Source organism: Coloeus monedula, assembly GCF_965178545.1.
Source record: "Coloeus monedula genome assembly, chromosome: Z".
Taxonomy (NCBI): domain Eukaryota; kingdom Metazoa; phylum Chordata; class Aves; order Passeriformes; family Corvidae; genus Coloeus; species Coloeus monedula.
The window spans coordinates 82,982,595-83,005,759 of NC_138822.1; the positions used below are offsets into that span (position 1 = coordinate 82,982,595).

Here is a 23,165-nt window from a genome sequence, read left to right on the forward strand (position 1 = left end):
AAAATGCAGTCACAAGTGTCAGAGGGAAATCTTTACTTTCAAAATGCAAGGGTGGGTGAAGGGGTGGTGGTTATTCTTTATTAATGACCATTCAAAAAGTGTTCTTCTTGGAATTCATGTGATGGCAGCTCCTATGCAACAAAGCCTCCAGCCTTAATTTTATGTATGAAGACTTAAAAGATTGATTGCTTCTCAGTCTTTATTCATGACAGATTTTGAGTAGAACTGGAGCAAAGTTTAAAAGCAGATAGGAAATAATTGCAATTCTTCATTTCTGACACTCACTAGAGCATCACAGTCAGCATAGCTTTACCAGCAGAGACCTGCACCCTTCTTAATGAAATACAAAACAGGAGTTTTCAGTGAAATTCAGGACCTTAGCAGGGACATGTAAATTTGTCTGGTTTGTCACTGATTTCAGTTGAGTTCAAAGCCTTGAAGTGTGTTACTTTCCTGTTAGTTTGCTGTATTTCCAAGGTGGGGAAAAAAAGGAATTAGAGGAAAACTGCAGAAAATCAGCAGATTTAGGGTAATTAACTAGAAACTTACTGGTTTGCAACTAGAAACCCACTGGTTTGCAGCCAGCCATAAAACAGAATGCCAGAATGGGTCAGGCTGGAATGGACCACAGGGGATCACATCTGGTGTCACCTCCCTGCTCCAGCAGGGCCATCCCAGAGCACAGGGCACAGGATTGTGTCCAGAGGGCTCTGGAATATCCCCAGGGAGGAGTCTCCACATCCTCTCTGTCTCTGTTCAGGGCTCAGGCCCTGCCCAGGGCAGCAGTTCTGCCTCCTGTGCAGGGCAATTGCCGGGCTCAGGCCCTGCCCGGGGCTCTGGTGCCATTGCTGGGCCCCAGAGCAGAGCCCGGGCCCTGAAGGTCCCTTTCAGTTCCAGCATCAGTCACACATTATTGGAAGTCTCCAAGGGAAGTACCTTCACAGGATTTTGCTGATACGTCACCCACCTCCTGCTGACTGACCTGACTGACCCCAGGCCACTGACCTCCCTTACATCCTTCCAGCAGGTTCAGAACTGCTGGCACAAACACCAGGTGTGTGAATTTATGCAGAACTGAAGCTGACAGTAGAAGGGCCCAGAGACACTATGTAAAGATGGCTTCTGTTCCTCAGAGGTCTCTTCTCCAGGGCAGAAAGTGACATGATGAGAGGAAACAACCTCAAGTTGCACCAGAGGAGGTTCAGCTTAAGATATTTGGAATTATTTCTTCCTGGAAAAGGTTGTCCATCCCTGGCACAGCTGCCCAGGGCAGTGGTGGTGTCCCCATCCCTGAAGGGGTTTAGAAGCCGTGTGGATGTGGCACTTGGGGACATGGGGCAGTGGTGGCTTGGGCAGTGCTGGGGGAATGGCTGGACCCCATGATCTTAAGACAACTTTTCCAGCCTAAATGATTCTGTGATTCTGTGATTTATTCTTGTGTTTCTACTGCAAAATCTCCTCCATCCACCCATTGTGTTCCTGACAGAGACTGAATCTGAACGCAGCAACCACCCACCAAGTGAGGCTGCAGAGACACTGTCACATGCAAGGAATTCATTCATCACCATGGTTTTGTTTAACAGGAACGAGCATGGCTCATTAACACAAAACTGTATTTTCAATAAGGTTAATACTCCAGTAATGCATAATTACAACCTAATAATTTAACACACAGGAGCACTGTAAAACAACTGTAAAGGACTTTGATTATTACAGTTTGCAAATGGACCAGAAAAGCCATTTACCATCATTACAAAGTTGGTTCATATTGGGGGATGTAGTGCATAGGAAAAGCATTGCACACTACAGAATTAAATTTCATTTTACAGCTCTGCTAACCAACTGTAAAAACTGGAATCTGTCCCCATGGCTTGTGAAGGATTTTTTCCATAACATTAAAAAGAAACAAAAAAATCCCCAACAACAGTGGAATTTTGCAACTGTAGCATTAATAGGACCCTGCTGAAGCCTAATTTTAAAAAGTCACAGTCTCTAAGGCATTTAATACCAGAGTTTTGTTTCTGCATCATTCTTTTTAATAACAGCATCTAATTAAAACATCTGTAAAATGCTGACAGTTTTTAATTTTATGTAAAATTTGAAAAGCAAATAACAGGATCTGCTCTAGTGAAAGACAGCCACAGTAGTTATTACTAAGCAATGGTGATATTTCCATTTAAGAGTCACTTCTAAAAGTGCATAATCTCTACCTTTAAGGCAGAGCAGAGCAGAGCAGAGACACTCTGAAATCACTACAGGCCCACTGAAGCTCTCTTGGTGTTTGAGCTTTATTTACTTGAATGTTTTCAGTGCATGTTTTCAGTTCAACTGATTCTGCAGAAGGTGACACTTTCCAGATGGGGCTTTTCATCAGGTATTCTTTGAAAAGTGAAAATAAGAAAAACACTGCCACACTGTGTGTGTGACTGTGCCAGGCCCATACGGATCCCCTGCCCCTGACAGCCCGGGCAGGTTTCTGATGGATGCCACGCATGCATTGATCTTGGGACCTTAATTTTTGAAGCAAGAATGAGGAAAATGGTGTGAAACAGATGTTTCTTCAAGCTGGCTGTTCCCTTTCTCACAGCATCTGCTTCAGGATATGTTCCACTGCCTCTGGGAAATTCTCACAGGTTAAGTAGGGAGCTGGGTTGATTTTGTCTTCATCTGCTGGCCGATATTTACCTGTAACAGATTAACACAAAGATCCCTTTACCAAACTCCTCTGAGTAGCCTTCTTTTTTCCCCCTAAAAATTACAGCCTTGTTACAGCAGTACCAACCAGGAAAATGCCCATCTGGGCTTCTCCTGCAACAAACATCCCACAAGGCTTCCCTAACAAACCCTGAGCCCTACTGGAGATTCCTTCAGGGGCAGCTCTGGATCAAAACTAGTGTTACTTGCACTGGTTTACTCTGCTGTACTGGCAAATGTCCATGTTGTAGGTTCTTAAAATGTCATTTTCACTTATACCTGGAATCACAGAATCCCAGAATGGTTTGGGTTGGAATAGACCCTAAAGCTCATCCAGTCCCACCCCCTGCCACGGGCAGGAACACCTTCCACTATCCCAGGTTGCTTCAAGCTCCGTCCAGCCTGGCCTTGGACTCTGCCAGGGATCCAGGGGCAGCCACAGCTTCTCTGGGCACCCTGTGCCAGGGCCTCCCCACCCTCACAGAAAGAATTTCTTCCTAAAATCTCTAACCTGAATTTCCCATCTTTGATTTTGAACCACATACTCCCTGTTCTATCACTACAGTTCCTGATGAAGAGTGCATCTCCAAAGACTATTCTGAGGAGGAGCAGGAGGATTACTTCCCTCAATTTTCAGCATATCATGGCTGCATGAGCATGAGCAGCTGCCACCTCAAAGAGACCTTACCCAGTCCACGGGGCCATCAGCAACACTGACAATACCTGCCAATCCCTCCAGGTTCCACTTTTATGCAAATCAAAACTAGATTTATAACGACCAGTGTAATTACTGACGAATGTCACCAAACTCCTGTACAATCAGAGCTTACATTGCTGTGACTGATTTTGGCAATCTGAAGTGTGACAGTAACAGTTCTCTCTGCTCTGTGATTACTGCTCAGGATTTTTTGAGTCGGAGCAAAAATTCACACCTACAAGAGCAGCTGTCCCCAGCTACGCCTTTGGTCACCCTGCCATCATCTGGGGGTCTGTGCTGTGCTCTAGCCCTGTTGTGACAATGTCCTGCTTGACAGGCTGCCTCTGCATCACCCCAGCAGGGATGTGGAAGGAGGGATGTCACACAGCACCAGGGCTGGCCCCAGGGCTCAGAGTGTACCTTGATTTTGGGCACAGGGTGAGATCACTGGAGGCACCACTGTCTCCTGAAACGACCGATCCATCGCATACTTACCCGTCCTTACCAAAATCCCACGCATGCCTGCCTGCTGGGCACCACCAACATCATCCCTGCAGTCCTGGAACACAGCAGGAGAGCAGTGGGTTAGCAGGCACAGACACTTCCATAACCTTTTCTGCTTTGCACATCACTTAAAAGCAGCCACACAGAGTCAGATCTTCCAGCTACTCGTTGGTCACACTGTCACAGGAGTGGTTTCCTATGTGCTCTCTGCCTGATCAAATAGCGACTGAAGAGAGGTAACCCCATAGATCACACACTAAATCCTGTGAACTTTCATGGAATCATTTAGGCTGGAAAGCCTATCTAAGATCATGGGAGTCCAACCATTCCCCCAGCACTGCCCAGGCCACTACTAGCCCATATCCCCAGGGACCACATCCACACAGCTTTTAAACCCCTGCAGGCATGGGGACTCCAACACTGCCCTGGGCAGCCTGTATCGGTGCTCAAACTCCTATTTCATTAAGAATTTTTCTGTAATATCCCATCTAAACCTCCCCTGGCCCAGCTTGAGGCTGTTTCCTCTCCTCCAGTCCCTGTTCCCTGAGGGCAGAGCCCGACCCCCCCGGCTGCCCCCTCCTGTCAGGGACTTGTGCAGAGCCACAAGGTCCCCCCTGAGCCTCCTTTGCTCCAGCCTGAGCCCCTCAGCCCCCTCCTGGCGCTCCAGACCCCTCCCCAGCTCTGTTTTCTCTCTAGAAATGACAGTCCCATCCTTTGGAACCCTGCTTTGCAGGCCATGCACACCATGCAGGGCAGCACGGCACTGCCAGGCAGGTGAGGGCAAGGGGGGGGTTTTGTGCCCACATACATCTCCGATCATGACAGCCTCCTCGGGGGCACAGTCTGTGCCCCGCAGAGCCTCCAGGAAGAAGGTCTTCTCTGGCTTCCCCACCACGGTGGCTTTGGTGTCTGTCGCATACTCCAGCCCTGTCACAAAAGGTCCAGGTCCCAGACACAGCCCCTCCTTCTTCTTGAAATACCTGGCTTTATGGATCGCTATGAGAGGTGCCCCGTCCAAAATCAACCTATAGAATGAATGAAGAAGAGAGTACAAAAATTATGTTAAAGAAATTATATTTACATCTGAAGGCCTCACAGAATCCCAGAATGGTTTGGGTTGGAAGAGACCTTAAAGCTCAACCCATCTCCCTCCCTGCCATGGGTAGGGACACCTTCCACTGTCCCAGGTTGCTCCAAGCCCCGTCCAGCCTGGCCTTGGACACATCCAAGGGCAGCCACAGCTGCTCTGGGAAACCTGTGCCAGGGGCTCCCCACCCTCACAGGGAACAATTTTTTACAGGTAGAGGATGAATCATTTGGCCTTAACTTTGTATTTTAGCACTGAAGGAATTACAGTAACAGGTAACATAAAAAACCCCACAAAGCCATTTGATGCATTCCGGTCCCTCTGAATTCCCCAGCTGACCGTGGGAGTTTGAGCGGGCTCGCTTCCACAGAACCTGCACCTCATCTCTGATTCTCATATTTCTGTTATGTGCCCTGCAGATTTTCCTTACAGCAGACACAGCATCCCCCTGTCCTGCAGCAAAGGGAAGCTGTGTAGGTGCTGCACTAGAGGAACGCTCCTGGTCCACCAAGCACAGCAATATTATTGCCGTCCTCCCCTCCCAACAAGAGCCCTCCAGACAGCATCTGGGCTGCCAAAGCTTTAACCTCTGATTTTACACTTTCTCCAGGTAATGCAGGTCATTCCAATCTTTATCACAACAGTGTAAAACACTGGCTGTTATTCTCAGAGCAGAAAGGAGGATTCATTTCCCCCTAAACTCCTGGTTAACAAAACCAAACCAAACCAAACAAAAGCCTTTAAGAAAAGAAACAAAGTCTTGCTTTGCCCCTGTTGTAAGAGGCTGGCTGAGGTGAGCTGGATTCTCCCTGGAGGATGTCTGCAGAGCAGCCTGGAAGCTCTGAGCAGGACATAAATGATATTTCATTTCACTTAATTATCACAAAACACTCCTATTGAATCAATGCATTCCAAAGCAAGCTGAACAAGAAAAGAGCTGTGTTGTGCTTCTGTGAGCAGCCAGACACGTTCACGATGGGAGGATGCCTCTAGGACACAGAAAAAATTAATCTGACAGCATCACCACAACCACTATGTTCAGCAGTTTGCAGGAGAGATCTCACCTGAGAGAATTCTTTTAAATGTGGCATCAAAATCCCGCATATACAGAAAGAGAAATTTAGTCTCAGTCATCTCAAGTGGTGCCTGGAGAACGGCCAGACTCTGTGTATCTCATTTTGGGACTCGTGTTGGGTTAGATTTACCCAAGTTAATGTTGGGTGTCAATGGAATACTTGCCTACCAGGTAATTAGTCAGCCTGGGCTCCTCACAGTCAGTGCAGAGGAAAAGGTACTCCTAGGGCACAGTTCAACTGTCCTATTTTAAGCGCTATCAGGTAAAAAATGCTGTAAAGTGCCTCCCTTATCCCTCCAGAGCCCAGATCACCAGCACAGACACAGGAATCTGCACTGCAGATACCTGCATTTAATCAGATTCACCTCAAAGTTCTGCAATCCTGATGCAACTCCATTTTCAAGGCAAATCCCAAGTGACTTAATTATCTGAGTAATAAAGGAGAAGGAATAGAGTGAGGCTTGACAAGAAGAGAATGTGCCAGTGGTCAGTATTTCCATCGGGCCTAACAGAACCGATGCCAGCAAAAGTTTATCGCCTACAGAGGACTGGGGGAAACACCCAGAACAAATCAGTGAGGTGTTACAGATCAGACAGAGCTCATCCTGGGTTTTTTTTAAGTGTCCTGGTCTTCAGCCTGAAGCAAACAATGGGTATTATTCACCAACTAATATATTCAGGACAGAAATACCAGTCAATAAATGATGCAAGCACTGGGATACTCAATAGGTTAAGCACGTGCAGTTGTGAAATTAAGAATCCACTCATGATCCAAATCAAAACTCCAAAATCAATGCCTTTGGCAAGGTGCACTAACAAGGCAGACAGGCTCAGTTTGGGTCAACACCTGTTGCTATAACACAGAATTGGCAGCAGATGAGGACAGCATTGGCCTCCTACTCCAAGAAACCACCCCAAGACACTGGTGGGCAGTAATTGATACTCCCTCTTCCAATGTTATGGGTATAAAGACAGACTAAGGTGTTTGAAATCAGGGTTTTCATCAGATTTCAAGGTGCAAAACTGTGTGGTAGCCACACCCTGTGAGCCAAGAGGAGGAAGGGCTAATCACACACATCGCCAGGGCTACACTTAGCAAAAGGCTCACAGCCAGTGTCTTCAAGCTGAAGGCTTTTCAAGTTAAGATCAAGAGTGTGGAGTCAAGCCAGAACCAGAGAAGGACACATGGCTCTGCACACACTGTTGCAGCCTGGCTCATGGATGGTTACAGATGGAATTTATCTGATCTACCCCTTAGTGTAGAGACAAAAAAAGCTTCAGAAATAAAACACTAGAGATCAGCTCCATAGTCCACCTGGTCCAACAGGTTGTGCTGGCCACCCCTGAACAAAAGATGCTTCAGAAGATATTGCTGGACATCCTGCATTAGGTAAGTAAGGAAAAATCCACCCTAAATACTGGATTTCCTTCCCTATAGCACTCAGGCTCTGAAGGCTGGGTTTTGAACACAGAATCTGCCTCTCCTCTTGGAGAAGAGGAAATGACCTCAAGCTGTGCCAGGGCAGGTTCAGGTTCAACATGAGGAGGAATTTCTCCATGGAAAGGGTGGTCAGGCATTGAAAGGGGTTTCCCAGGGAAGTGTTGGAGTCTCCATCCCTGGAGGTGTCCAAGGAATGCCTGGATGAGGCACTCAGTGCTCTGGGCTGGTGACAAGGTGGGGATCAGGCACAGCTTGGACTCCATGGTCTTGGAGGGCTTTTCCAACCCAAATAATTCTGTGATTTTGAGAATGCATCCCCACATCCCTGTTTTTGTGTATTTCCCCTGGATGCGCTGCTAAATTTTCCCCCTCAGTGACAGCTGTGACTGTACTTCTGCAGTTTACTTAGACTGAAAGCTGTAAAAATGAGGTCTGGACTGCCTGAAGTTCATAGTGAAGAACCCAAATCCAATCAAGATTAGTGGCTCCCTCATACACTGCGTAATGTGTGACATTCCTACCACCCTTTCCTTCCCAGAAAGAGGAGAGAGCCCAGCACAAGCCAGCCCCCACTCAACCCCTGCCAGGGGCTGCCTTACCGAAAGGCTCTGTTCATCATCTCGTAGTGGAAGTGCTCAGGAGCCAGTCCCACCACCACTGCATTGGGGTTATCTGTGCCAATCCCTGGGAAAACAGAACAAGACTCTGAGCAAACAGGATTTAATTCACACTGAGCAGCACACAGTCAGCAAAGTGCATTTAGTCAGTTTCAGGCAAAAACGAGCATTTTCCAACACAGACATGTCACAGAGACTGCTTTTGTGTCTTTTATAGATTAAGAAAGCATCTGTGGAGAAGCTTCTGCTCTGTCCAGACTGTTCCATCCTCCAGTGTGAACAGGACTCTGGAGCTGGACAGTCTTAACAGCAGCTGTGGGATGATTCTGTCACTGCTCCCACTGAAATGCAGCAGGACACAAAAATCCCTCTTTTCGTTGAATGACTGCTTCCCAACTGAGAATCCCTCTCCACATATATTTATGTGCTTTGTAAGACACTAAAGCAGGAATTCAAGTGAATCCCATGCAGCTTTTCTATTCCCTCTAATCACAGGAAACTCTGTTGTTCCACGCATCAGTCTGATTCCGACAACAAAGATGATATTGCAGCATGGCCCAGAAGCTGTTACCCTAGATTAATCTGGGCTTTTCTGGAAGGTCTTTTTACAGTGAGGATTAGTGCCCTTGGGAACAGCTCCACTGCAGTCCCACCCTGGGACAGAACCAGGAGTGGAAGCAGAGTAGCACCAACAGGAGGGTTTTATTAATGACACGTTATCAGCTGCATCCTGCACTCACTGGGGATTTTGTTCCACGTTCAAACACACCCTCTCCACCTTCCCCAGGACAACCAGAGCTCCTGGCTGGCTCTGCTGGCTGAGGTCTCCTGCTGCACATCCCTCAGCTGGCTCAGCCAGCAAAGCATCCACCCAAAGATGCCACAGTGTATTTGTGTCACCACCTAGAAGCATCCGAGTCCTTTAACCAGGAAAGGATTCCATTCATCCATCCCTGACCAACTATAATAGAGAGATTAGCCAAGAACAGCTCAATAGCAGCCATTAACAGGAATTTAAAGCACTCTCCACTGTACTTAAATGTTCCAAGAGCAGCACTGAAGAAATGTGAGCCAAGCCCCTTGTAGCAAAACCAAACCAAACAACCCACTCCAGACCCAAGCAATACAGATAATGCACCGATGTGCCCCCATGATACCTCTGTCTGTGTCATCTCTTACAAAATTAGCAGCAGCTCCTGCAAAACTGATGAAAAGATCCCAAAACCATAGAGATTAAGCTGATTTAAATGTTCTCAGCAAATGAGCTGCTGCCTCTGCTGTTTCTCACCCAGGAAAGCCTTCCTGGGAGCACAAATACAGAATGTGGCTGGGGGCACATTTCACTGGATACGATGTTAGGTAGAACAGATTACCAGGTTCCACTGCTCTCACAGAGGCTTTTCTCCTAAACACTGACCTCCCTGAAGACTTCTGACCAGACTATGGCACCAAAATTTAACAGGAAATTCCTGGATCCTGGCAAGACTAGAACCTTCTTAAATTACGCAGCCAGAATATTTCAGTTTGTAAGGCAAGGGGCAGGGACGAGTGTCAGGTCATCCATACTGCTGCTGCCTTGACTTTCAATAAAAAATTTTGAGTATATGATACACAGTTTTCAACTCTGAGTATGTTAAAAACCTGGGTATCTTTGCTATTCTTAATGTCCAAGTGAGAACACATCATTTTCTACTCCCCTTGTTGCTGAGGGAGGGAATTGGGAGCATCTGAAAGCAAAGCAGGTTTTAACCAGGCCTTTAGGGATGACAATTTAGAGGAGCCAGGGTGATGATGAACCTTCTGTCACCAGTGAAAGTATCCAAGTTCGTGGGGTGAAACGTAAATGTTCAGTATAAGATAAGCAACAATAACAGCCTGGAGATTTTGCATTTAATAATAATCTATTAAGAGAGAAACAGCCTGCTGTGTGTTCCTATACACTGTTTTTTCAGCTCTTTATGAGTAAAATTTCTGTCTGAAGTCAGGAATTGCACAAATTGACACATCTTTACTATAAAAAAAAAAAATCAGCACTGGTAGGTCCGGCAAAGCTCCAGTGACCTGGTGATAACTATTACTTCCTTTTTCACATTGGAAATTAGTGGAAAGTATTGAGTTTTACATGAATTCCTGACTATTTGAAGGCCTTGGCTGCCATTTCCACTGCTCCTCAAGAAGATGTAACTTCAGGCTGTTTGATCTTTGATTTAAAATGAAGGAAGGACCTTTATGACCCTGCAGAATTCCACATTTCAGGCTCCACCATGGCTAGTGGTCTGTCTGTGACCGAGAGCACAGCGTTTCCTCAGCTGTTCATTAGCTGTTGCTCGCTAATTAGTTGTCTCCTGAGCACCTCACCTGTGAAATCAGGCAGGGCCTTATCGTCCACCAGGAGCAGGGGCCGCACCTGCTGCTGCTCCAGGAGGTTCCTGGCTGCTGTCAGGGAGGTGAAGATCTCGTGTTCCGCAATGTCGAACCCCAGCCCCGTCAGCCTCTCCAGCAGGTCCCTCTTGCTCTCCTTGGTGGTGTTGGTCACAAACCGGACGGTCACCGGGGCACTGCGCAGCCTGGCGTGGACAGAGGGGGAAACTGGACACAGGATCCTCCTGTTCTCACATCTGTGCTTCTCTCTGGGGCTAAAAACTGACCTAAAGGCTGCAGGTGACCACACAGAACACTGGCACCACACAAAAACTTCTGTGATGTGGAACAGACAGCAAGAATTACACCTGCCAGACCAAGGCAAGTCATCCTTCCCTCCTCTCCCCCATCTACCACAAAGATTCCTGAGGAAAACATGATTCCAACTCCCTCTTCACAGCAGCAGCAAGCACATCTACGATAACTAATTTGAAAAGTGTTTTTATTCAAACTGCACAATAAATAAGGCCAGTCCCGCCTTCTGGATCAACATAAGCAAACAAAAGAAGCTTGTTGCTGAATTAATATACTGAACTCCACTGCTGGGTAAGTTTCCCAGCAGCTGTGGTTCGTTCAGGACGCTCCAGGAGCCTGTGTTACCTTGGTGGTGGTTTTATATCAGCTTCTGCAGGCATTTCCCCCTTTCCTGAGGAACACCAGTATCACATAAAACCACATTATTGCCCTGTGCTGACAGAAAATGCTACCAAACAATCAAATAATTTTAAGTGACAGTTTCAACAGCATTCCCTTTAATTATTCCCCCACCATCACTTTCTCTGTTGCTATAGGAACAAACACTGGCATCAGGACTGTGTGGAGAACATCAGAACAAAGTTGGAGACTTGCTTGCACCTGCCACTTCCTTCTCCTGTTTACCTCCTGTTTTACACTGACCCTCCACAGGTATGAGCTGGTAAAAAAGCCCCCTGCTTGATAATAAAATAAAAATTAATATGCTTTTTCCCTATGGGCCTCAATAGGGATCTATGAATGCAGTAACCCTAAAATAGGCATCACTCCATTTGTTCCCTAAGTAAGCTGCATGCCAACCATTCCAGCTTCTTTTCAGGAAGGACAGGGACATGGATTGGCAGTAAAAGCACAGGATAATAATTTTTTTCAAACCTCTGAGCTAAAAGACCTGGCTGCTCTCTGACACCTGCCCTCCATACCTGTGACAACACACAGGTATTATATGGATTTTCAAGAGCGTTGACTCTCACCTGGCACAAGCTGTCCCTGCAGCAGGAAACACAGTGCAGTGAGTGGAAGGGCAATGAGTGAGAACCCAATGTTTCAGCAGTTTTTACTTCCTTGCAATTTTACATCTTTAGGATATAATCATTTCCACAGCATTACCTGTGGAAAATGCAGCTTCCTAATCCCTCTGTGAACTTTTCCTCTGAGCAACAGTCCAGCTGTATGAAACCCCCTTAGCAGCCCACACAGCTCCAGTAGAGAGTTCAGTTCTGCACCTATATCCTGATTAATCTTTAGTGTCCCAGAATCTCAAGGTGTCCTCCTTCATTCACACCACGATAATGTGATCTGTCACTTTGGGATTTTTCCTTGTCCATTGCAAGGTATCTTCTCCAGGAAAACACTACAAATATTCTTGGGGTTGTGTGTCCTATTTCACCACTGACTTGGTTGGAATAAATCACTTTGCTGTGCCTTGGTCTCTTTAGGCACCCTTTCACCAAAAGAGAAAGCGTTAACTGCCCTGTTTATTAATGTGCCAAAGTTCCTACAAAAGATGGGCTGTACTACCAAATGCTTCTCAAACTAAAAAAAAAATAAGGTTGTTTACCTAGCAGAAAGGAACTTTGAAAACAGTAATAACAAAGAAAAGCTTTGTCTGAAGGAAACGAGAACTCTGCAGAGGTTGCCTTGCCCACTAGACCAAGCTTTTCTGTTATCCCGTTTTATCTCAGCACAGATCTAAAAGCCCTGACAGACGATCAGGCTCCTGTAGTTAAACGAAGACCCGAGGACCAGCTCAGCTGAACTGATTTTGGGGTAATTCACCCGAACTCAACTTCGGCTGTCTCACATGTGAACCAGTGAAGACACTTTGAATATTGGTGGTTTTATGTCTAGAAAAGGCTTAGAAAACACAGAAAGAGGCACTGAGGAAAGCAGCAGAACTCAGGTGACACCAATATCTGCACTCTTCGCTGCGTTCTCCTGGCATTAACACAGGTTAAAGGATTTGGCAGCGTGTTCGCTCCAGGCCTGCTCACCCAACCCCTTTGTGCAAACAGCACCGACACAACCTCCCAGAGGAAACCTAAAAAAGAGGGAAACTTGCCTTTTGAGGGCCTCCTGCGCACCTGGCACGGCCGAGTCCTCGACGTGGAGGGTGCCACTGAGATCCACCAGCACGGCCTTCAGCGCGCGCCGCGCCGACATCGCGCCCTGGGACAGGCAAAGGGGACTCAGGGACAACACCCAGGGGATCCCAAAGCACCTCGCAGGTGCCAAGCCCCACTCACAGTATGAAATGGGCCCCTCTAGATGGGGGGATAATAGGCAGCTTTTAAAAAACAAAAAAATTACGTCATTAATGGGGTGGTGTTTTTTCCCCCAAAGACTCTGTCTGTGGAAAGCAGGTGCTGTTTGTTCTTTAAGTGCATCAAAACAAACACATAAAAAATTCTCTGAGTGACTCAAGGGTGTTGGGGAGAGGGTCATTAGGTCTGGGATTGCTGGCTCAAGGGCTCAGCAAGAATATTTCAGCAAGTGCCATCAACACCAACAGTGAAAATAAAGACACTGTGGTCTGGCTGTAAAGCTCAAAATGCTCTGCCAAAGTGGATATTGTTGATTTTGTTTTTGTAAGCAAGACCTGGGGTGATCCAGCCCCCACCACAGCCACTCTGAGGCTGCTCGGTGGTGACACTGAGGAAATTGAAGATTTTTAGCCTGGAAGCTCTCAGGGCTCACAGATATCCAGCACCTCGAAGGGGACAGCCTGGCAGTTCTTCTGGGTCCACAAGACTCAACCCAAAATAAAAGCCAGCATTTGAAAGGTGAAGGCACCAGGGAAGGAACAGAGAGGTGATGTTTGAGTCACCTGGCTGAAGATCTGTCTCCAGAAACAAACACTTCCCCTCACATGTGCCACAAGTGCTGCATTTTGCTCCATGAGCAAGTCTGAGGAGCTGTTTCTCAGAAAATGTCCAATACAGCTTCAATACAGCAAGATTTTCTCCTCTTCATTGGACACCAACCGTCTGAAAAGGCTGAGAGAATTTGGATTGTTCAGCCTGGAAGAGATTTGGGGTGACCTAATTGTGGCCTTCCAGTACCTGAAGGAGCTGTTAGGAAAGATGGAGAGGGACTTGGAACAAGGCATGGAGGGACAGGACACAGGGAATGGCCTCCCAGTGCCAGAGGGCAGGGCTGGATGGGATATTGGGAAGGAATTGCTGTCTGGGAGGGTGGGCAGGCCCTGGCACAGGGTGCCCAGAGCAGCTGTGGCTGCCCCTGGATCCCTGGCAGTGTCCAAGGCCAGGTTGGATGGGGCTTGGAGCAGCCTGGGACAGGGGAAGGTGTCCAGGGGGTGGAATGGGATGAGCTTTAAGGTCCCTTTCAATCCAAACCATTCCAGGATCTGCCAACCCTACAAGTGACCACAATTTTGTGTTCAGCTGGTTTGGTTACAGACAACACGTAGCACGCTTGTACTTTTAAAAAGCAAACAGAGGAGTCAACACCACGACTAGAATCTGCCCTAATAAATTTATGTCAGTTTTATAAATGGTCACATGAGCCTGGTGTCTCAGGTACGTGACACACACACACAAAAGGAAACTCTGAGATTCCACTACCATTATTCCTGCTGGTTCTCTGCAATAAGAAAATAAATAAAAATGCTTATTTTACCATATGTCTGTTGATGCAAAAGCCAAAGTTAAATGTTAATGATACACAGCTGAAAACAGAACTCCTAAATGAGCTTCATCAATTCCAATAGAAATTATTATTATTATTATTATTACTACTACTACTACTGTTACTGTTATTTTATTTTTACCCTACATTTCCATCGGTTCTCCTGTTCACAGTGCCTTTATCTGGGAAATACTGAAGTTATCTGCAAAGCCAGTTTTCAGCACAGCCTAATTTTAATTTTAAGGATAAAGCTCTGCCAAGGAAGTCCTAAAAACCCCCTAGAACCTCAGGTTTCATAATCACATCCCAACGAAAACTCACCTCGTCAGGAAAACGGGACCCCCCAACCCCGGTCTCTGGGACAAGGACACGAGGAACACAACAAGACACAACCTAAGGGAAAGAGGGATATATTCTATAACAATATATATAGTTACATATGTCCCTCGATGGAAGGATGCTGATGGCACAGGTGCGTTATCGCCGTGCCCTCTCGTTCCAGAAAAACCCCGTCCGCACCCCCGCCCGCGGGGATGGTACCGCCTCTTCCCGCCAGCTCACAACTCGCACGCGGGCTGGCCCATTCCCTACCGGGGGAGTCCAGAGCGCGGCGGGCTCCCCTTTCCCTGACGCGGATGGTTCCGCCCGCCCGTTCGCGGCCGAAGGCGGCGGACGGGCCCACGGGGACGAGAGGGGGGAGCAGCGAGCGCGGCTCCGCCGGGCCCTGACCTGCTGCCGCCGCCGCCGCCCCTGCGCTCTGCCCGCCGGCCGCGGGGTCCTGTTGGGGCGCGGCCGCCCAGCCCCGCGCCGGGCCGCCCGCCGCCGGCACGGCAAATAAAAAATACAGCGTAATGAGCATTGTCATAAATAAACACCGACCTCAGCCCTCAGCCGTCCTGGCGCCGGTCGGCGTCCGGCAGTCGCGACAGGCAGCGCGGGGAGGCAGCCCCTGGGGCCCTGAGGGCACGGGGCGCATCGTAACATGGGTGTGGTTATAAATCGTATAAATTACACCCGTTCTATCCTTTATGTGCCCGTTATTATACCTGTTTTTAGCCTCTTTATCCTATATACCCGGTTTATAATCACGTGCTATGTGGATATGATCATCAACCATATAAATTATATCCCTTAAAGCCTACATGGACATGTTTATGTCCATAGCCATACATTATGGATCTCCGTAAGTCATGTATCATTAATGTATCAATAATCTGTATACTATGGATATATTGCATCCTCTACTGATATTATATTTAATAATGTATCCATATATCGATATTATGATTTTAGATGTATTTATACATTATATATATGTAAGTTATATAGAAAATACGTTATCATATCCATATATGGATATATTATCCCCATAAAATACCTATAATAACTAGTATCTATTTATATAATGTTTTTATAAAAAAAAACATACCTAGGATATCGGGAAGAAATTCTTCCTATTACATGTCTACTATTAAATTACACCCATAATATATCCATAGCGACTAATCCACTTATTATCTCCATATATATGAATATATATGGACATAGTGATATTTATAATTCTACACTTACGCGTTTATATATTTATACATTTTTGTAACATGAATTTTAATCTATGAATGTATGACTTTTATATATAATTTTATAAATTATTACTAATGTGTGTGTGTGTATATATACATAGAGTAACTTTATTTTGCACGTTCCCTGTTTTTGCAGAACCCAGCCAGTTTTAGCCGGAGTTGTTCCAGAACGGCTGGAAGCCACGTGAGGGGACAGCAGCAGCGTGGTTATTCCCCGGCTGTCTCTGCACTCCCCTCGCCCTCTCCCTGCTCATTACCTGCAGACCTGATCCTCGGCTGCTGCCCCACTTGGAATTGCTATTTTTCATCTGTCAGGTGAACCTCGTCCCAGTTTTGCCTCTAGCGTGGGGTTCCTGCTGCTCCTTCTCCCTGCACTGCCCGTGTGCTGAGCCACGCTGGGCCCGCAGCCCCTCTGAAAGCACAGCAAGAGGGGGGAAATCACTCTTCACCCATTTTATTTTAAAGCTGCTGCTTGCAATCTTTAGTACTGGCTTTTATTTCAGTAAGAAGGAATTGTTTTGACAGTCAAGAGAAGCGAAAATGGAATTACAGACACACCATGCTTCAACTCGTTCGGTACTCCCAGCGCCACAGCCACAAAAACATCAACCACTGCTTTTCTTTCCAAAAAAATTTCACGGGAATACAGAATGTTCCACACACGCACTGCCTGGTTTCCATGAAAGACAGATCTGTGAAAACAACTGAGCCAGGCTGTACACTCATCACCTCTGATTTACACAAAGATCATCATAAAAAAATTACTTCTAACAGATCCACACGTTTTAAAACTTAAAGATCCTGTTCTGCCTCAGGACAGTGTTACCACGTCTCATTGGGTTTGCTATATAAACCAAAACACAGCTCCACAGCAGAGAGATGATACCAAAACACAGCTCCACTGCAGATGATACTTGCAAGTGCCACAGGGATGAGGAAAAAAATACATATTTCATGTAAGAGCAGCTACTCTGCTATCTGGAACGGGATGAAGCTGAGTTTTGAGATATCCCCACTGTACACAGAGAGAGAGAGTTAGGAAAGAGAGTGCTAAACTTGGAAATTCAGGATTTATTTGCAAAAATCACTAAGAAAAAAGGAAACAACGTAAAACTCTCTCCTGGATACACTTCACTCTGTGAAAAAATGTGATTGAAGATCATTAAATGCATTTACTTGTTTTACAGATTCTTATTCATATCCAACAGCGTATGCTTTAGTCATCAAGACATCAGGAGGAGAGATGATCAACTAAGCTGCTTTACATTAATGAAACTGCCAGCTTTCCCTTGGCCTCTCCCCTTTAAAATTAGGGTAGAACACTCTAGCAGAGGAACAGACAAAGAATTCTAACTTTTCTAAAAAGATACATGAGAATCACCTTTTCCAATTCAGACCCAGCTCAGCAGTCTTAATTGAGACGAGACGGGTACCAAAGCCATTAGGAACATTCTTTGCAGCAGAACTGCAAAGTTTCAGCAGAACAGACAGTTTCACTTTCAAAGTTGTTAATTTAACAAGTGATGAGGAGGAGGAGGGCAGGGGAAGGAGCAGTGACAGAAAGAGGCTGCAAATCCACGGGTTTTTTACAAAGAAGTGCATTTGAAAAGCGCATGGTATTCACCTCCCATGGTATTCCCCTCCCACGTTTCCCGGGAAGCTCAGAATACAAATGGATCCCCACTTCGACCACAGTAATCACCACGCAGAAGTTTAATACATATTTTAAAAAGTGTAATAACAATCCTTGACAGAAGAGTAACAAATGCTAGTCACTAATATCCCCAAAGTTAACACAGAGTTGCCCAGCTTCTGGTACAGCTTTTTTTTTTTAATTCGTTTTTTTTTAATTTTGCACTGCAATTGCACCCATTTTCAACTGACTTTGCCATCAGTATGAAATACTGATTTGAAGACAAAAATCCCCAATCAAAGCAGGAAAATTCAGCTTTCAATGCTAACCTGAATCAGGACTTTACCCAGCTGGTTTTATCTCCCTTGATATCACAGCTGGACTTCAATCCTTTACAACAAGTATTCTTTATAACAGGTTTTCAGAGCCTAATTCATATTCTCTTAAACAGTTCTGAAATGAAAACAAACACATTGTTGTTTCCTCAATTTAAAAACAAATTGGAGAGCGTACTGAAGGAAATTCATCCCTGAGTAACGAGACATTTAAAAGCTGCATCCCATTGCCAGTCACTGCAACATCCTATGACATTTACTCTAATAATTAATCAACACTATGAACAGGCAGCAACAGAACTGGTCACAGTCCAATGTGTTTGCAGCATTGTTGCATTGATCCCGTGATCCTGCTTAATGAAACTGCAAGGGAACATTAGGAAATGGGATAAATAGAAACAGTGTCTTTTATTATTTTAAGTTGAATGTCAGATTGACAGCTAAACTGTGCTGGATCCCAGGAAACTCAGAGCAGTGGTGGTCAGGAACTGGCTTCTTTGGATGTCCAAAGGATTTCTACCGGGTGTCTTCAACCAAACAACAGGAGGAGAATGATTGTGATGGAGTTCAGGGCTATTAATGGCACTGCAGAGGGGAAAAAATAGAAATTAATAGTGAAAATCTTCCTTTCTACATCACAAAATGACAGAGCTTCATATAATCTTGGGAGAACACCTTGGGAGAAAGAGAAAAAACGGTCAAAATTTTAAAAATACACTTAATTTTTCTATGCAAAGTTGGGACCAGTGGAAGGAGCCAGGCTCTAATCCTAGGATACCAGACATTAGTAGGAAACAACAGCAGAAATATTTTTCCACAGCCGGTTTTAACTTTAACCCAGAGCCTTTAGTTCAGTTTTAACTGTAACACAAATAACTCTTTCTCCAAATGAAACTAAACCATCTAAAAGTCAGTTTTATCCTTGGCTTTATGGTGCTTTATAAGAGATGTTTTAGTTTTTACTCAGTGGTGGGCAAGACAAAGTTTAAGATTTGTTACTTCCTCTCTATCATCGTCTACAAAATGAATTTTTGGTGTGCTTCATAATGAGGAACTACCAGCAACTTAACAATTAAGTATATTTTTCTCCCCATCTTTTGAGGCACATAAGCCTGGCTTGCCTTTCAGAAACTCCAGAATTACATTTCCCTCACCAGGTACTTCCCATAAAACTGGATTTAGACAAGGTGATGCTAATTGCCCACTTTGGTTGATCACCAAGTTTCCTCCCAGCTGCCGAACTCCAAGGAAAGGCAAAGGCTCATCAGGAGAAACACAAGCCAGAGTCAGGGAATGTTTTTACGCTCTTAGCAAAATTAAGGGCACTCTAGGTGAGGCCTGCACCCTCCTGCAGAGAGTCCAGGCACAAAGGCAGTATAGTATAGATTAGTGCAAAAACAAGACATTACAGACTGTAATAGTAATAATAATAATGGAAAATATCGTGCCCTTACCTCTCATAACAGTTCGTATCGATCGAATAAGGTTTGTCAGCTGTGCTTTAATTCCTGGTTCCTCTCCAAATCCTCCGATCCCTTGATCGCTTCCCCAGCCAACTGTGTCACATAAAAGCAGGCACACACATTAGGAAAAAAACCCCAAAATGCTGTAATATTAACGAGCAATCTATGCTGAATGTAGCTTATACTAACATAGACAGACAGCCCAATTCGCCTTTTTTCACGAGCAGATTTTAATGCAGCAGGCTGAAAACTGTTAAACCTCATGTGATGGGATTACAAATCCATGTTTCCATATGAAAAACCCTCACCTTTTTAATAACCACAATTCCCTCCATGCCCAGAGTAACATGTGAGTTCATCTAGGCTTAAAAAAAAATAGCTGTCAAAATAAACCCTAAACCAACTGCAATCTGTTCACAGTCCTGAAAATAAAGTAGCAAATAATTGCTGGGTGTGAAGTGATGATGCTTCAGCACCGAGAAGGGGGCCACACGACAGAAAAACAGCCAGCACAAATTCCAAAATCAGGGTGACGATTTTTGCAACTGCTGTAAAAAAAATTAAAACTTTTGAGGAAAAAATTGGGAACTTTTCTGAGCATGACAGAAGTCCTTAAGTTTTATGAAGGCTTTCAAGGAAGAAACCCTTCCCACCTACTGCAGGGACACAGCGTGCTGGGACCAGGGATGTGTCCAGGGATTTCTAAGACCTGCTGGTCACAGCCCTTATCATTTAGGGGATGAGCAGAGCAAGGATCAGCTCTCAGTACCCCAAGCTCCACTGCCCAACCTGTGCGTTTCTTTCTCCAGAGACCACTTCTGAGTGATTTTTGTTTTCCCTTTCTTCTCTCCCTGGCTCAGCTGGCACCAAGCTGAAGGTGGTAGGCAAGTCCTCTCCCTCACCAGCCTTGCCAGCTGGTGCTCCCCACTGGGATAAGCCTGGAGCTGTTCCCAAATCTCACGAGGCTGACAAGTGGCTTCACCCATCCCACTAGTCCCCACATCTCCCTTTTTCAATTCCAGCTGCTCGTCAGGAAAGCAAAAGAAAACCCCAAACTGAGCAGACGCCTTTGAAGCAAATCCAAGTTCTGGGGAGCGGGAGAAAGGGATCCCCTTCTGCACTCCTGCCAAAAATCCTGGCTCAGCCTGACGTGGAGAAGTCAGGATTCTCCACACCAGTGAACTGGGAAACCGTGGATCACTGGCCATTTTTTTTCCCCACGGCTTTGCAGATCTTTGTGTTGGTGGATTTTCTCTGTTTTGCAGGGCTTTGGCTTCTTTTGAAGGACAAGGATGCCCAGCCCTGGGAATCTCACGGACCGAGACGCCATCTCATCAAAAACCAGGCACGACAAGAGACAGGAAACCTTTGGACGACACCAAACACTCCGACGCGCGGCACGAATGGGGCGGGAAATAGTTAAAAATGGACAGGAAAAAAGGACAATTATGGGGGGAAAAAAAAGAGAGAAAGACAAAGGTACGACGGAAGGGGCCGCGAATTCATCCCCAAAGCCCAAACCCACCCCCCAATCCCAAAGCCCTCCCCCGCGCGCTGATGCTCCCACCGGCAGGGAGCGGCGGCCGCGGCCACCGCGTTCCCCCGCCCAGGCCGGGCGGCCCTCCCGGCTCACCGTGGCGGAGGAAGCGCTCCTCGTGCAGCACGGCCACGGCGTTGACGATGAGGAGCGAGGCCTGCAGCAGCGAGTAGAGCGTGAACGCCATGGCCCGGCGGGGCGGAGCGGGGCGGGACCAGGAGCGGCACCGGGAGCAGAACGGGGAGCCGGCGCCGGGGAGAGACGTGGCGGGGCGGGGCCGCGGGCTGCCCTCACGGGCCGGCAGGGGGCGGGGCCTGCTGGGGGCGCGGCCTCCGCGCTGCCGCCCGTTGGGCGCGCGCCGGGGGGCGGGGCCTCGCGGGGCGGGGATGGCGGGGGGCGGGGCATGCGACGTCATATCGGGGGCGGGGCCTCGCGGGGCGGGATAGTGGGGCGGGCCATGTGACGTCACCACTGGGGGCGTAGCTTGTTGAGCCGCGGCCGCCCAGGGGGCGGGGCCTTGCAGGGGGCGGGGCCAGAGGGGGGCGGGGCCTCCCGGTCGCGGCAGCCGCGTCCGAGTCCGGGCTCGCTCGCGGATCCCTCGGGACCCCGAATCCCTCGGAGCCCCTCGGGTCCGCCCGAACCCTGTGGATCCCTCGAGGCCGTGGATCTCGCAGAGCCCCGTGGACCCCTCGGTGCCTCTGGGATTCCTTGGAGCCTCTTGGGTCCATTGGATCTATGGATCCCTCTGGTCAATGGATCACTTGGATGCCTGTGGATCCCTCGACTCCGTGGATCTCCCGGAACCCCGTGGAGCCCCTTGGGTCCACTGGATCCGTGGATCCCTCACTCCCATGGATCCTTTGGAGCCCCGTGGAGCCCTCGAGTCCGTGGATCCCTCAGAACCCCGTGGGTCCCTCGGAGCTCCTTGGGTCCATGGGGTCCGTGGATGCCTCGGGTTTGTGGATCCCTCAGAGCTCCGTGGCTCCATCAGAGCCCCTTGGGTCCATCGGGTCCGTGAATCCCCTCGGTCCATGGATCCCTTGGAACCCCGTGGACCCTTTGGGTCCGTTGGTCGTTCAGAGACCTCTGGATCCCTTGGGTCCGTTGATCTGTCAGAGCCTCTTGGGTTCTTTGGGTCCATGGATCCCTCGTGTCCATGGAGCCCTTGGAGCCCTGTGGATCCCTCGGGCCCATGGATCCCTCGGAGCCCCGTGGGTTCCTAGGAGCCCCTTGGGTCCATCGGGTCCATGGAACCCTCAGGTCCATGGATCCCTCGGAGCCCCGTGGTTTTCTCAGGTCCGTGGGTCCTTCGGAGCCCCGTGGATTTCTCAGGTCCGTGGATCTCTCGGAGCCCCATGGACCTCACAGCGTAGGCTGTGACATGGGAAGCTCCGCTCGCCGTGTAGCAAGTGGCCTTTGGATTCGGAGCAGGAGTAAGGCTCATCCTCATCCTCCTCTGTCGATATCGTGGTAACGTGGCGTCTCCCGGTGGTGGGAGTCGGCAGGAAGACGTCGCCCGGCGTGGGGCAGCCCTCGTGGCCATCCGTCATCAGCAACCTAATACTAGTAGAATTAATAAAAAACCATAAACACTGCATATGCAAAAAATACATGAATTTATACTTCTACTTAGTCTTAAGGACAGCGGGCTTTTTTCCATGTGTTTTCTCAATACACTGGTTTCTCTTATATTCTGGCTAAGGGTTCTAGCAGGAAGTCAGCCCAGATCCCAAATGCTGTTTGCCCAACACATAATGCTGCAGAATCCAAAGCAGAATCCTAAGGAAAGAAAACAATTACCTTTTTTACTGGATTGATCAGGGCTTCTGTGCGGTTCTGCAGTCAAATAACAAAATAATAACACCTGGAGCTCAGGGATACTGTATCTCCCTGTTATAGTTATTGTAGTTGTATAGTTATCCCTGTTACAGTTATCCTGTATTGTAGTTACAGAGTTATCCCGGTGTAGTTATTGATGCACAAATAGACAGTTGTTCCCCTTGCCTCTTTCAGCCCGATTGGCTGAAGGGGGAAAATTCCTCTGATTTTATTTCTCAGTAATCATACAATACACAAACCTCTTAACTCCGGATGGTTGGTAGATTTTATTACTCAATCGGGGCACAATGATTTGCATAATCACTGTGTTGTGATGGCTATTAGGCCCGTCCACTGCGA

The 23,165-nt window shown here is 47.2% G+C and overlaps 2 protein-coding genes across 4 annotated transcripts; both read right to left on the bottom strand.

Annotated features, from left to right (window-relative positions):
* Positions 1 to 1,680: 1,680 nt before the first annotated feature.
* Positions 1,681 to 15,204, bottom strand: HDHD2 (haloacid dehalogenase like hydrolase domain containing 2). Of its 3 annotated transcripts, none has more exons than XM_082301203.1 (8): positions 15,166 to 15,204; positions 14,758 to 14,829; positions 12,851 to 12,957; positions 10,474 to 10,682; positions 8,098 to 8,182; positions 4,704 to 4,920; positions 3,887 to 3,950; positions 1,681 to 2,685 (listed from the first exon to the last, which is right to left on the bottom strand). In XM_082301203.1, exons 3-8 carry the CDS (start codon positions 12,949 to 12,951, stop codon positions 2,582 to 2,584), a joined length of 780 nt encoding a protein of 259 aa, XP_082157329.1. In that variant the 5' UTR covers positions 12,952 to 12,957; positions 14,758 to 14,829; positions 15,166 to 15,204; the 3' UTR covers positions 1,681 to 2,581. The 3 variants fall into 3 exon arrangements, with proteins under 3 accessions (XP_082157329.1, XP_082157330.1, XP_082157328.1); XM_082301204.1 differs by lacking the exon at positions 15,166 to 15,204 and adding an exon at positions 15,028 to 15,147; XM_082301202.1 differs by lacking the exon at positions 15,166 to 15,204 and adding an exon at positions 13,616 to 13,784 and having other exon boundaries at positions 14,758 to 14,909.
* A 3,167-nt stretch (positions 15,205 to 18,371) lies between these two features.
* Positions 18,372 to 21,230, bottom strand: IER3IP1 (immediate early response 3 interacting protein 1). The gene is made up of 3 exons (XM_082301388.1): positions 21,084 to 21,230; positions 19,442 to 19,543; positions 18,372 to 18,572 (listed from the first exon to the last, which is right to left on the bottom strand). Exons 1-3 carry the CDS (start codon positions 21,172 to 21,174, stop codon positions 18,517 to 18,519), a joined length of 249 nt encoding a protein of 82 aa, XP_082157514.1. The 5' UTR covers positions 21,175 to 21,230; the 3' UTR covers positions 18,372 to 18,516.
* Between the last annotated feature and the right edge of the window lie 1,935 nt (positions 21,231 to 23,165).

What these genes read in the sequence shown, in the direction of transcription:
- IER3IP1 (XM_082301388.1), bottom strand. Translation starts at nt 21,174, where the DNA reads ATGGCGTTCACGCTCTACTCGCTGCTGCAGGCCTCGCTCCTCATCGTC. An exon ending in GGAGCGCTTCCTCCGCCACG is followed by an intron (nt 19,544 to 21,083) that starts GTGAGCCGGGAG and finishes TATGTGACACAG; the next exon opens with TTGGCTGGGGAAGCGATCAA. An exon ending in GATACGAACTGTTATGAGAG is followed by an intron (nt 18,573 to 19,441) that starts GTAAGGGCACGA and finishes TCCCCTCTGCAG; the next exon opens with TGCCATTAATAGCCCTGAAC.
- HDHD2 (XM_082301202.1), bottom strand. Translation starts at nt 13,687, where the DNA reads ATGGAGCAAAATGCAGCACTTGTGGCACATGTGAGGGGAAGTGTTTGT. An exon ending in GGAGACAGATCTTCAGCCAG is followed by an intron (nt 12,958 to 13,615) that starts GTGACTCAAACA and finishes TGCCTGTCCCAG; the next exon opens with GGCGCGATGTCGGCGCGGCG. An exon ending in ATGATGAACAGAGCCTTTCG is followed by an intron (nt 4,921 to 8,097) that starts GTAAGGCAGCCC and finishes TTCATTCTATAG; the next exon opens with GTTGATTTTGGACGGGGCAC.